At 39.0% G+C, this 13,049-nt stretch overlaps 1 protein-coding gene across 3 annotated transcripts in view; it reads right to left on the minus strand.

Annotated features, from left to right (window-relative positions):
- Window positions 1–13,049, minus strand: part of LOC133558157 (ankyrin repeat and fibronectin type-III domain-containing protein 1-like) — a 447,422-nt gene that overhangs the window by 41,450 nt on the left and 392,923 nt on the right. For all 3 annotated transcript variants that reach the window (XM_061909324.1, XM_061909322.1, XM_061909323.1), the window contains 2 exons: window positions 10,096–10,315; window positions 9,739–9,946 (listed from right to left, as the gene is read on the minus strand). In XM_061909324.1, coding sequence (XP_061765308.1) covers window positions 9,739–9,946; window positions 10,096–10,315 — 428 coding nt within the window. The remainder of the gene's footprint in view (window positions 1–9,738; window positions 9,947–10,095; window positions 10,316–13,049) is intronic.

A 13,049-nucleotide genomic window follows, 5' to 3' on the forward strand; every position in this document is an offset into this window, starting at 1 on the left:
AACGAGTTGAATGGCCATTCAACATGAAAGCAATTTATAGAGAAAAACACAAGTACTATATACATATATACAATTCCATTTAACTATTCAGTGTCTCTGGATTTTGTTTAAATCTCAGTTCAGATAGTTGTTCTTGGGAACAAAAGGATGGCAGTACAGTCCATGTGCTGCAGGTAAAGTGACAATTGTAAAGGGTCGGCTCGAGAGCCTCCTACCAGCCCAGACAGAGCAGGTGGTGAGGTTCCTGGCTGGAATCTTCCAAACTTGATCCTTGGACTAGGTGATTATTTTCCTTAGCTCACCATCAAAAAGAAAAGCCTGGCTTGTGTAAGAGCCAGAACCATTCTTATATATCCATGTGTACACAAATATTCATTAAATAACACTACATTGCGTTATCTAGTATTCATAATATATTATTCAACAATATACCATCAAGTATTCATAATATATTATTCAATAATATATTATCAAGTATTCATAATATTCAATAATTTCTAATTCCATCCATCCATTTTCTACCGCTTATTCCCTTTCGGGGTCGCGGGGGGCGCTGGCGCCTATCTCAGCTACAATCGGGCGGAAGGCGGGGTACACCCTGGACAAGTCGCCACCTCATCGCAGGGCTAATTTCTAATTCTTTCCTCAATATTGTACAATATAAATCAATAAACATCAGAATCACAATATGCAATAACATGCTAAAATAACCATTAGCAGCATAATTATGACCTATACAAAGCACTCAGTGCACTAAATGTGCTTATGATCTAAACACATAAAAGTACATTCAATACACAAATGTGATCATTAGTTTAAGTCAAACCTTTTATATGGACGATTGAGAATATGCCACAAAGACTGTTGCAATGAAGAAATATTAATGCTTAAAGTGCTAATGTCATGAATATGGACTCACCAATTCAGCTTCTACAGTCAAACACAGCTTAATGACAAAGACTCTGGCGCTGAAAGTCGGCTCTATAAAGTTACAAAATAGGCATGTAGTTTAAAAAACCGTCAGCACAATATTTTAGGTGAAAACAAGGTTTAAGACCTACCTCAAGCAGAAATGTAATCGATCTCTCATGTCCTGTCTCCTGGCTACTTCCTGCTATCGGCTTATAAGCACCACCAATTGGACCGCGGCGGTCACGTGACAAGGGAGGAGTGCGCCGAGTTGCCAAAGATTAACTACAGCAAGAGCATACCAGTCACTTCCGGCTACCGGTATATGCCTACAGCTGATTGGACTGTGGCGGTCACGTGACTAGGAAGTGCACAAAGAGTAATAGCAAGACAAGAGCCTAATAGTCTCCGCAAATGTATTTGACACCTGCGTTACATTCAGGTCAGGACTCTGTGCAGGCCAGTCAAGTTCATCCACACCAGACTGTGTCATCCATATCTTTATGGGCCTTGCTTTGTGCACTGGTACACAGTCATGTTGGAAGAGGAAGGGGTCCGTTCCAAACTGTTCCCAAAAGGTTGGGAGTGTGGAATTTTCCAAAATGTTTTGGTATCCCGGAGCATTCAAAGTTCTTTTCACTGGAACTAAGGGGCCAAGCCCAACTCCTGCATAACAATCCCACACCATCATTCCTCCTCCACCAAATTTCACACTCGGCACAATGCAGTCCAAAATGTACCGTTCTCTTGCCAACCTCCAAACCCAGACTCGTCTATCACATTGCCAAATGGAAAAGCGTTATTCATCACTCCAGAGAACACGTCTCCACTGCTCTAGAGTCCAGTGGGGACGTGGTTCACACTACTGGAACATGGAAAACAATTTCATAAAGCTCCCTGCATACTGTACGTGGGCTAATTGGAAGGTCACATGAAGTTTGGAGCTCTGTAGCAACTGACTGTGCAGAAAGTCTTTGCACTATGCGCTTTAGCATCCGCTGACCACTCTCTGTCAGTTTACGTGGTCTACCACTTTGTGGCTGAGTTACTGTTGTTCCCAAACTCTTCCATTTTCTTATTCATAAAGCCAACAGTTGACTTTGAAGTATTTAGGAGCGAGGAATTTTCACGACTGGATTTGTTGCACAGGTGGCATCCTATGACAGTTCCACACTGGAAATCACTGAGCTCCTGAGAGTGGCCCATTCTTTCAGAAATGTTTTTAGAAACAGTCTCCATGCCTAAGTGCTTGATTTTATATTGATTCTGATCATTTGGATGGGTGGCCAAAGACTTTTGGCAATATAGTGTATATTGGATATGCTTTGGTGTAAATTGTGCGTAAATTGCGCTCTGCAGTCACTTTTATAACATGTTTTTGAAGGTTTATCTGAAAGAAGTTTAATTGTAAAGGACATCCCAGATTGCAAATGAAACCAATAATTTAGCTTTTGGAAACGTACACTGTTTAAATATATTTATTGAATTTGTCACTGCTTTTTTCCTCCAGACATAGTGGGAAATAAACTTCATAAACATGTAGATTCACCTGGTCACAACATCAGGTACACCTGCACACTCTCTTATCAATTCAAAATCTGCATTAAAAAAGCTATTTCTAGCAGTATTTACGTGTCCCAAGTCTGTGGTATTATGCACTTTATACGCCAAGATTAGATGTAAATACTACTTTATTTCACCTTTTGTGTTTCATCATAACCTGAAGCAGAAAACAAAATACCGTAAATTCCGAAAAAAATGTGTTACACTTTGAACCTTGAGGCTTATAAGACCGTGGGGCTAATTTATAGATTTGTTTTCCAATAAAATCCATAATAAAAAAAACAAGCGAATACCCCGAGAAAGTGTTTTATTATTTGTGTTGTGGCGCCATCTTATGGACGAGTTCGCTCACTGCAGGTGTCCTTCTATTTACGGGTAGTGCTTTTTTAAATTTTTAGTCCAACCGCAGTGCCGTGTTCGTCTCACAGCCATGCATATCATTTAGACTTGAATAAATTCTCCATTGATCATTCTAAGCAATGTTTGTAAGTTTTACAGAATAACTAAAAATGTTTATACTTACTAAACTGTCCCATGTATGATGTCTGTAGGAGTGTTTTCATGCACATTTGTACATGCTATCGTAATGTAATGACGCTAACATGTTTACAAGTGTCTGTGTTAGTATTATTAACCTAAAACGGCATACTGTTTTCATTTTTTCAGTTTCACATATTCCTCAGTAAATACACCGAAACGTCACAGTGGAAATACTGAGTCTGTTTACCTGATTGAAGAGCTAGCCTCCGCAGCTAGTGGGTCAATGACGATGACTTCTGTTTTGTTGGATCAGCCATTTTACTGCCGTGTTACAGACACCGTTTAAAAACAATTAATGTATGTAAATAAACATTTAAAGAATATTTCTGTGTATATAACTTATTTCCCAATGTATCCACGGTATCTCCGGTGCAGCTAGTATATGGACAAATGTTTTTTTCTTTAGTGGGTGCAGCTTATAGCCCACTGTGCTGTATAGTCCGGAAAATACAATAAGGGCTTACACCTTGCAGAGATGTCATTACGTAGTGAGACTGCAAAACTCAGCAAACAGAAGCAAACAAAACTGCATGCAAGCTCACGCAAAATGCACACACTTTGATACTTTGGCAGTGTTAAACACAAGTATCCAATATTGTAACAACGTTGGTTAGTCAGAAAAACATAATTAATCACAGGTCCCTTTTGAAGGGGAAGTGCACTTTTTTGGGAATTTTTACTATCGTTCAAAATCATTACAAAAGACATGAGGATGGATGTTTTAAATGTTTTGGCATTCCAAAGATTAAATAAACGTGATTAAAAGTCTGCTTACAATGTAGACTATTGGAGCCGCGCAATTGTGAATATAAAGCCCTTAAAAAACCAACAAACACCTTAATTGAGGTTGTATATACACTATGAAAGTATAAATGTACTGTAGTAACGGACACATTTATAATAACATTTAATATTTACGTATTTTGATAAATAAACCGTCGCATTAAATTCAAACAAGCATCACAATGTTTGCTTTTTTTTTGTCATCACTGATTATTACTCACTGCAGACATCATGAGGGCCAACAAACATAATGAAACATCACTTACTGTAAAAAGTTTGCTATCATTAAAATATCGGCTGCTAGGATTTTCATACATTCCCATTTAGAAGATAAATGTCTCATGATTTTCGCAAATAAACAAAGTGAGGAGGCAGAGGGACACCAAGCGTCTTTTTGTGTGGTCTTTGCCAGTTTTGGTTCCTAAATGGCTGTCAAATGTACTAACTTGTCAGAATACCTATTCACACTTCTTCTGTTCATGTGAGAGGCATGATTTATGATCTACAGTAAACTTATGGGGCGAAAGGAAGCGAAGAAGCAGCGGACTACTCGATGACGTATACACGTCGCCACTATAAATAGTTTGTCTGCATTAGAAATATCACTAATACTTGATTAATATTAATATTTCATAACCTACCCAGTGACCTAGTGGTTAGAGCAGGGGTGTCAAACTCAAATACAGAGAGGGCCAAAATTTGAAACCGAACAAAGCCGTGGGCAGAGGTTGAACAAATTTACCTTTTAATAGGGACCCAAACAAGTTTTGCATTGAATATTGAACAGGCAAGGCTTATATAACTTTATAGTGACATGCAAAATCGAGTTTCAAATAATAATAATAATTCAAAAATATTAATGGCATATCAAATACAATTTAAATAAAAATTGAATGCCTCTTTTCGGCGGTGGAGTGTCCACCATGGTTTGGTGATAGCGGGGGGTGTATATTGTAGCGTCCCGGAAGAGTTAGTGCTGCAAAGCGCTCTGGGCATTTGTTCTGTTGTGTTTATGTTGTGTTACAGTGCGGATGTTCTCCCGGAATGTGTCATTCTTGTTTGGTGTGGGTTCACAGTGTGGCGCATATTTGTAACAGTGTTAAAGTTGTTTATACGGCCACCCTCAGTGTGACCTGTATGGCTGTTGACCAAGTATGCCTTGCATTCACTTGTGTGTGTGTGTATAAGCCGATATATTATGTGACTGGTCCGGCACGCTGTTTGTATGGAGGAAAAGCGGACGTGGAGACAGGTTGTAGAGAACGCCAAAGGCAGTGCCTTTAAAGCCCACCCCAAATATTGTTGTCTTGGAATAAATTCCGGGGGGTCACTGAACTTCGGGAGTCTACCGGGAAAATCGGGACGGTTGGCATGTAAGAGTATAAACCGTGAATGCGGTGTTACAGCTCTAATGTTAATTTGATATTGCCTCAAGGGCCAAGTGAAATTACACGGCGGGCCAATTATGGCCCGCGGGCCAGAGTTTGACACCCATGGCTTAGAGTGTCCGCCCTGAGATCGGTAGGTCGTGAGTTCAAATCCCGGCCGAGTCATACCAAAGACCATAAAAATGGGACCCATTACCTCCCTGCTTGGCACTCAGCATTAAGGGTTGGAATTGGGGGTTAAATCACCATAAATGATTCCCGAGCGCGGCACCGCTGCTGCCCACTGCTCCCCTCACCTCCCAGGGGGTGATCAAGGGTGATGGGTCAAATGCAGAGAATAATTTCGCCACATCGCACATGTGTGTGACAATCTTTGGTACTTTGACTTTAACTTTAATATTCAAGTCATGAAATGTAAACTGATTTTTGTTTTTGAATGGGTATTTATTGGATTTTATGGGCGGAATAGTGCAGCTCACATTCGCTCAGCTGTACGCAAACTTTTATTGCATTTATTTAATATTTAGAATGCAAAATAAAAATAATCCATCTTCATGTCTTTCATAATGATTGTGAACGACCGGCAAAATTCCCCAAAAAGTGCAGTTCTCCTTTAATTTTAAGTTTTGCTTGAGAACAGCATGTGCAGCAGAAAAATACACACAAAAACAAAATAGAAAGAATAACATTCCTTATGAGTGAATTTAGTGAACTTCATCATGTTTCTCAAGTGTGATGCAGGTTCGTCGAGGGGCCAAATTGGCAACTGTCTTGCTAAATCTGACAACTTTCCGACTCTTCTTAGCAGCATTTTCTTCTCAAAAGCAACAAATATAGAGACTTTTTTTTTTTGGAAACATGAAAGCAGGTGTCACTCCGCAGTAAATGTCTTCAATCGTGCCAGAATGACGGCAGCCTCACGCAGCAGTCCCAGCTGCAGTGAGAGCAGAGAGGAGATCCCCAGCCCTCCACATCCAGAATGCAAACAAAATGTGAAAAGCTGACGCTGTTTCTGCCTTAGTGTACAGAGCGAGATATAAATGTAAAATATATCCCTGCAACTTCCCAATCCTATTGTTCAAGTTCGTTCATGTTAATGAGCCAGTCAATCAAATCCGATCATTGGTGAATGTCCCAACACTCCATTTTTTTTTATCTAAATTGATACTCTAACATTTAACAATTCAGAACAAACCAGTTTTTTTGCATTTTTTTTAAAACTCTCTTTTTATCTTTTCCTCAACGTTATTCCTCTCTCCTCCAGTGACATATGCAAATTAAGTACCAATGTCAGGTACTGTAGCGAGTTTTAGGACAGCCAATGGCTACTTTTCTTTCTGAAGAGTGAATTCTGTCTCTTTGCGAGGTCAGCATTGTTTATTCAAATATATTCTTAACTGTCTTAGCCTGGATAGATATAGGTTAAATCCATATATAAATAAATGTAAACCGGAAAGGTAGGATGCCCGTGTGTTGCTTAATGTTTAGAAACAACATTACCCAGAAGGCTTATCAACGTAGACAATAAGCGGAAGTCGATCTGAGCTACCCGGGAAGACGACCATTGTGCCGTTTGTGCTTGAAAGGGTTGATATGCTGTTCCTGCTTTGTCGACACAAGACATGGACATGCATTTTGATTAGACAGCTGACGTGCACGTTTGAGCGCCGCTCAGAGTCCCCTGGCGAAAATAACGCTGTAAGGTGAAGCCCTGTTTGTTTATCACTACAAAACTCAGTGTTCAAAAAATGCCATAGATATTTGCAGACACAATGTAAAATTATTATTATTACTATTCTTTTTTAATTGTAGCAACATTGCTAGCGTTTTAGAATGCACCAACGAGACTTGTGTGTGTGTGTGTGTGTGTTGATATTTAAGCTTGCTGTAATGTTGCTTGTATACAAAAAGAGATTGTTGAGCCATTTCCTCCTTGTTATGTTTAATATATATGTATATATATATATATATATACACATATATATATATATATATATGCATATATATATATGTATATATATATATATATGTTTATATATATACACACACATATATATATATATATATACATATATGTATATATATATATATATATATATATATGTGTAGTAAATAAATGACAAATGGGTTGTACTTGTACAGCGCTTTCCTACCTTTAAGGTACTCAAAGCGCTTTAACACTACTTCCACATTCACCCATTCACACACACATTCACACACTGATGGAGGGAGCTGCCATGCAAGGCGCTAACCAGCACCCATCAGGAGCAAGGGTGAAGTGTCTTGCTCAGGACACAACGGAGGTGACCAAGTTGGTACTAGGTGGGGATTGAACCAGGGACCCTCGGGTTGCGCACGGCCACTCTATCACTGCGCCACGCCGTTAGGGCTGCGAATCTTTGGGTGTACCACGATTCGATTCAATATCGATTCTTGGGGTCGCGATTTGATAATATATTGATTTTTTTCGATTCTACCAGATTCTCGATTCAAAAACGATATTTTTCCGATTCAAAATTATTCTATATTCATTCAAAACATAGGATTTCAGCAGGATCTACCCCAGCCTGCTGACATGCAAACAGAGTAGTAGATTTAAAAAAAAAAGCTTTTATAATTATAAAGGACAATGTTGTATCAACTGATTGCAATAATGTAAAATAGTTTTAACTATTAAACAAACCAAAAATATGACTTATTTTATATTTGTGAAAACATTGGACACAGTGTGTTGTCAAGCACTATTCTTTTTTTCATTTTTTATAAATGTCCAATGATAATGTAAATGGGGGATTTTTAATCACTGCTATGCTGAAATTATAACTAATATTGATACAGTTGTTGATAATATTCATTTTTGTTTCACTACTTTTGGTTTGTTCTATGTCGTGTTTGTGTCTCCTCTCAATTGCTCTGTTTATTGCAGTTCTGAGTGTTGCTGGGTCAGGTTTGGTTTTGGAATTGGATTGCATTGTTATGGTATTGCTGTGTAGTGGTTTGTTGGATTATTTAAAAAAATTAAATAAAAAAATAAAAATTAAAAATCGATCTATTAATCGCTCAACGTATTCGAATCGATTTTCCCCCACACCCCTAATATATACATACATACATACATACATACATATACAATGTGTAAACACACATGCACGCACTCACAAACTTCAAAGTGTGCAGTTTTTTTTTTACTAACCAATTATTCATGTTTACATTGACTCTTGTGGGGAACTCTGCTTCATTATACAAAGTTTTCGATTTACAAACCATTTGCAAGAAAAAATTACGTCCGGGAATCAAGGTTCCACTCTATTATATTTTTGTGTGCAGGCAAATTTATACAATAAGAAATATTGGAAGTCAAACCACACCAACTGAATTTAAGGACATGATATCACACCAGGTCTGAAGTGACAGCTGAAACTAAGACATTTCTAATTCTGAAAACTATTTGTCTGCACACAATGATATTTTTCTAATATTTAAAAATGTTAGTGATGAGCGCAATCAATTTGTATGCGGGGGCACTAGCAGGCAGAGGTCGGTAGTAACGCGCTACATTTACTCCGTTACATTTACCTGAGCAACTTTTGGGATAAATTGTACTTCTACGAGTAGTTTTTATGCAACATACTTTAACTTGAGTATATTTATAAAGAAACGCTACTTTTACTCCGTTCCATTTATCTACATTCAGCTCGCTACTCGCTACTTTTTTTTATCGATCTATTAATGTTTGGTTTGGTTAATGACAGAGCTTCAAAGTAGAATCCACGCATGCCTGCGTTTCACCAATCACATGCAGTCACTGGTGACGTTGGACCAATCAAACAGAGCCAGGCGGTCACATGACCCGATTTAAACAAGTTGAAAAACGTATTGGGGTGTTACCATTTAGTGGTCAATTGTACAGAATATGTACTGTACTGTGCAATCTACTAATAAAAGTTTCAAACAATCAATCAAAAGTGTAAAGCAAAAAAGACATTTTTTATTTCAACCGTACTTCCCGTCAAAAGCCTAAAGACTGATCGCACAGTTCCTGTCTTCACAATAAAAGTTCCGCTCCATCGCGCTTGCGCTAACAAAATAAGAGTCTCCGAAAGCCAGCACAAACAAGCTAGCAAGCGACGGGGTTTGCCGCCAATGTATTTCTTGTAAAGTGTATAAAAACGAATATGGAAGCTGGACAAATTAGATGCCAAAGACCAACGACTTTCATGTGGTATTAGACAGAAAAGAGGAACATTTTACTTTTACTCAAGTAAATATTTAGTTGACTACTCCTTACTTATACTTGAGTAATAAATCTCTAAAGTAACAGTACTCTTACTTGAGTACAATTTCTGGCTACTCTACCCACCTCTGCTAGCAGGTATCAATTTGCCTCCCTCCCACAGAGAAAAGGGGAGGCATAGCTGATAGTCGAATCAGCTCGTTGAAATCTGCGACTGTCAGAAGACAGATGTACTGACTACCCCAACGTATATCCTAACTACAGTACTCTCCCTCGAGAAGATATGTGGTGTATTTCTGCTGTGGACGTTTATTTACTCACAGTGGGGGCTCTCTTTGGCCCCGGCACGAAGCAACAGTTTGGCCATGGGCACATTGTTGGTCATGATGGCGATATCGAGGGGCAGGAGGCCTTCGCTGTTGGGGGTGTTGAGGTCCAGCTCCTCCAAGCTGTATTGGGAGAGAAGGAGCTGCACCAAGTCTAACTCCTGGTGCTCCACCGCTTCAAACAGCGCTTCATTACTCTGGAACTGCGACAAAAAGACACATTTGTTTCAGAGACGTACTTTCGGTATAAAAAGAAGCAGATCTGGAGCATGTGATGTTAGTACCTGAGGTCTATTTTAAGACAACAATGTCCCTGTGCTTATTATTCCCCCCCGCCCCTTATTGGACTTACGATGGTGGTTTTGCGGAGCCTCTCCTTGTCTCCTCCCCGTCCTGACACCACGCTGTCCTCTAAGGCGGCGTGGTTGGTGCTCACACGGAACTTTCCAGACAAGTTGCGGTACAGGCGGCGGGCCGCACTTGGCGAAGACAGGCTGGCTGCCTTGCGGGCCGGGGCCGGCTGGTGGGCCTGGTCCCCCCTCATGGGTTGCGTCATCTTGGTGGAATCAGCCCTTCGGGAACAAAAGATGAGTGAGAACGTTTTAAGCAAACACAAATACCAGCAAAATACAGAACATTGAAGCAGTACTCTATTAAGGGATTGTTTAGAATGTAAAAAAAATATATACATATATATTGTATTGCTTACCTAGAGCTAGTTTACATGATAGCACTTTTGTTGTTAGTTTCAAAGAAGACAGTTTGGTAAAAAAAATAAATTAAAAAAAATTATGCACCACATATAAAAAATAAAGCCTGTTAACTATTGTGTATGTCTGTGAACTACGTGACTACTGAGAGTTTTGTGTCATTTTGTTTTTCTTCAGAAAATAGGCTAACCTAGCATGACGCTACTGTTTGAATGTGAGTGTAATGCAGAGCTGCCAAGCCTCACGCCTGGCGTGGGAGTCACACTATTTAACTCATTCTCACTCCAAACTTGACATTTCTCATGCCTTTATTATCCCATTGACTACTCTGTATATACATTTCTTTCATAATAATAAACCTTTTTCCTCGAGACTCACCATGGTTATAGTAATTCTGATTGACTGACCATAAGAGCCAATCCCAGAACCAATCTATAAGTTTTTGGGCCTGAAACTAGTCAACCACGGAAGGCACCACGTAATGTAAACCAATCAGAAACGTCCGTATCCTGTTGTATTTTTAAGTGCAATGACAATAAAGTTACATTCCAGTCAGAGCAGAGAGGAGACACACACCCACTCTGGTTTAAGCTACTTTGGGTTACAGAATGAGATGAATGTTTCAACACAGTCACACTAAAAATGAAAACAAACCAATTGTTCATGTTAATGAGCCAGTCACTAGATCAGTCTTGTGATCAAATTTGATACCGTAACATTTAACAATGTAGAACAAAAAAAAGGACAAATAAACTAAGGATCAACATAAAAAATATATTTACAATTCTAATCATGATTTGCATTTTTAGCTCACTTTTTATGTCTTCCATTACCTACAGCATCCCAGGCAAAGAATTATGCAAATTAGGCAATATGGTTGCTAATGTTAATGACTTCCGGTACTTCTCCCTAATAGTACAGTCATGCCTCAATTTCTGCATGCCTCAACATACCTTAACTTGTTATGCTTTAAGCTGCGAGCATAATTTGAGCATTTTCCCCGCCGGTTGAAGTAGTATTTGTAACAGGGTTGTGCCGTTTGAGCAATAGACAGTTAATATATTGTTATTATTCCTGCTTTGTTACCACAAGAAACAAAGAAAAGTTTTGATTCCACAGTTGACATGCATGCTTAAACCCCCGCTCAGAGCTAAAGACATCCAACGCTCTGACCTTCAGAACTATGAACGTTTGTGGAGGAAGTGAAAGACCAAATGAGGAAAACAAACCATTAAAAATATGTTCTAGCTGTTTAACTGCCTACCTGGAAGCGCAAGCCTTGCCGTAGCATTAGTGTGCATCACATAAGTTGATGTGTCCGCAACAAGCAACACACATCCAAATGACGAACATTTATTTATTTATTTACTTCTTTGGCCCGTCACAAATAGGTAAACACATACGCAAACATAAACAAATATTTACAGGTTCCTATTGTTACACCACAGAGACAGTCTTGCCAGATGTTAAGAGAGCAAAAACACTCAAACTAGCTCTATTAAAAAAAGTTGTTTATAATAGGCGGATTTGGCTTTCTATTGGGGCCGTGCTTTGGCTCCCGCACATATGGCGAGACGAGTATACTGTACATACATACATACTGTACATATGAGGAGAACAAGTATTTCATACACTGCTGATTTTGCATGTTTTCCCACTTAAAAAGCATGTAAAAGTATGTCATCTTTATCATAGGTACTCTTCAATGGTGAGTGACAGAATCTAAAACAAAAATCCAGAAAATCACATTGTAAGACGTTTAAATGACTTATTTGCATTTGATTGCATGACATGCAGTGGGGCAAAAACGTATTTAGTCAGCCACCAATTGTGCAAGTTCCCCCACTTAAAATGTTGACAGAAGTCTATAATTTTCATCATAGGTACACTGCAACTGTGAGAGACAGAACGTGAACAATTAATTGCAGAAAAACAGCCCCAAAGCATGATGTTTCCACCCCCATGCTTCACAGTAGGTTTGGTGTTCTTGGGATGCAACTCAGTATTCTTCTTCCTCCAAACACGACGAGTTGAGTTTATACCAAAATGGATACATGGATGATACAGCAGAGGATTGGGAGAAGGTCATGTGGTCGGATGAAACCAAAAATAGAACTTTTTGGTATAAACTCAACTCGTCATGTTTGGAGGAAGAAGAATACTGAGTTGCATCCCAAGAACACCAGACCTACTGTGAAGCATGGGGGTGGAAACATCATGCTTTGGGGTTGTTTTTCTGCTAAGGGGACAGGACGATTGATCCGTGTTAAGGAAAGAATGAATGGGTCCATATATCGTGAGATTTTGAGCCAAAACCTCCTATCAATGAGAGCTTTGAATGGTTGACCAAATACTTATTTTCCACCATAATTTACAATTAAATTATTTAAAGTTCCTACAATGTGAATTCTTGGATTTTTTTTTCACATTCTGTCTCTCACAGTTGAAGTGTACCTATGATGAAAATTACAGACCTCTGTCATCATTTTAAGTGGGAGAACTTCCACAATCAGTGGCTGACTAAATACCTTTTTGCCCCACTGTAAGTATTTGATCACCAACCAACCAGTAAGAATTTTGTATGTCACATTCCTAT

The sequence above is a fragment of the Nerophis ophidion genome, linkage group LG08, assembly GCF_033978795.1.
Source record: "Nerophis ophidion isolate RoL-2023_Sa linkage group LG08, RoL_Noph_v1.0, whole genome shotgun sequence".
Taxonomy (NCBI): Eukaryota; Metazoa; Chordata; class Actinopteri; order Syngnathiformes; family Syngnathidae; genus Nerophis; species Nerophis ophidion.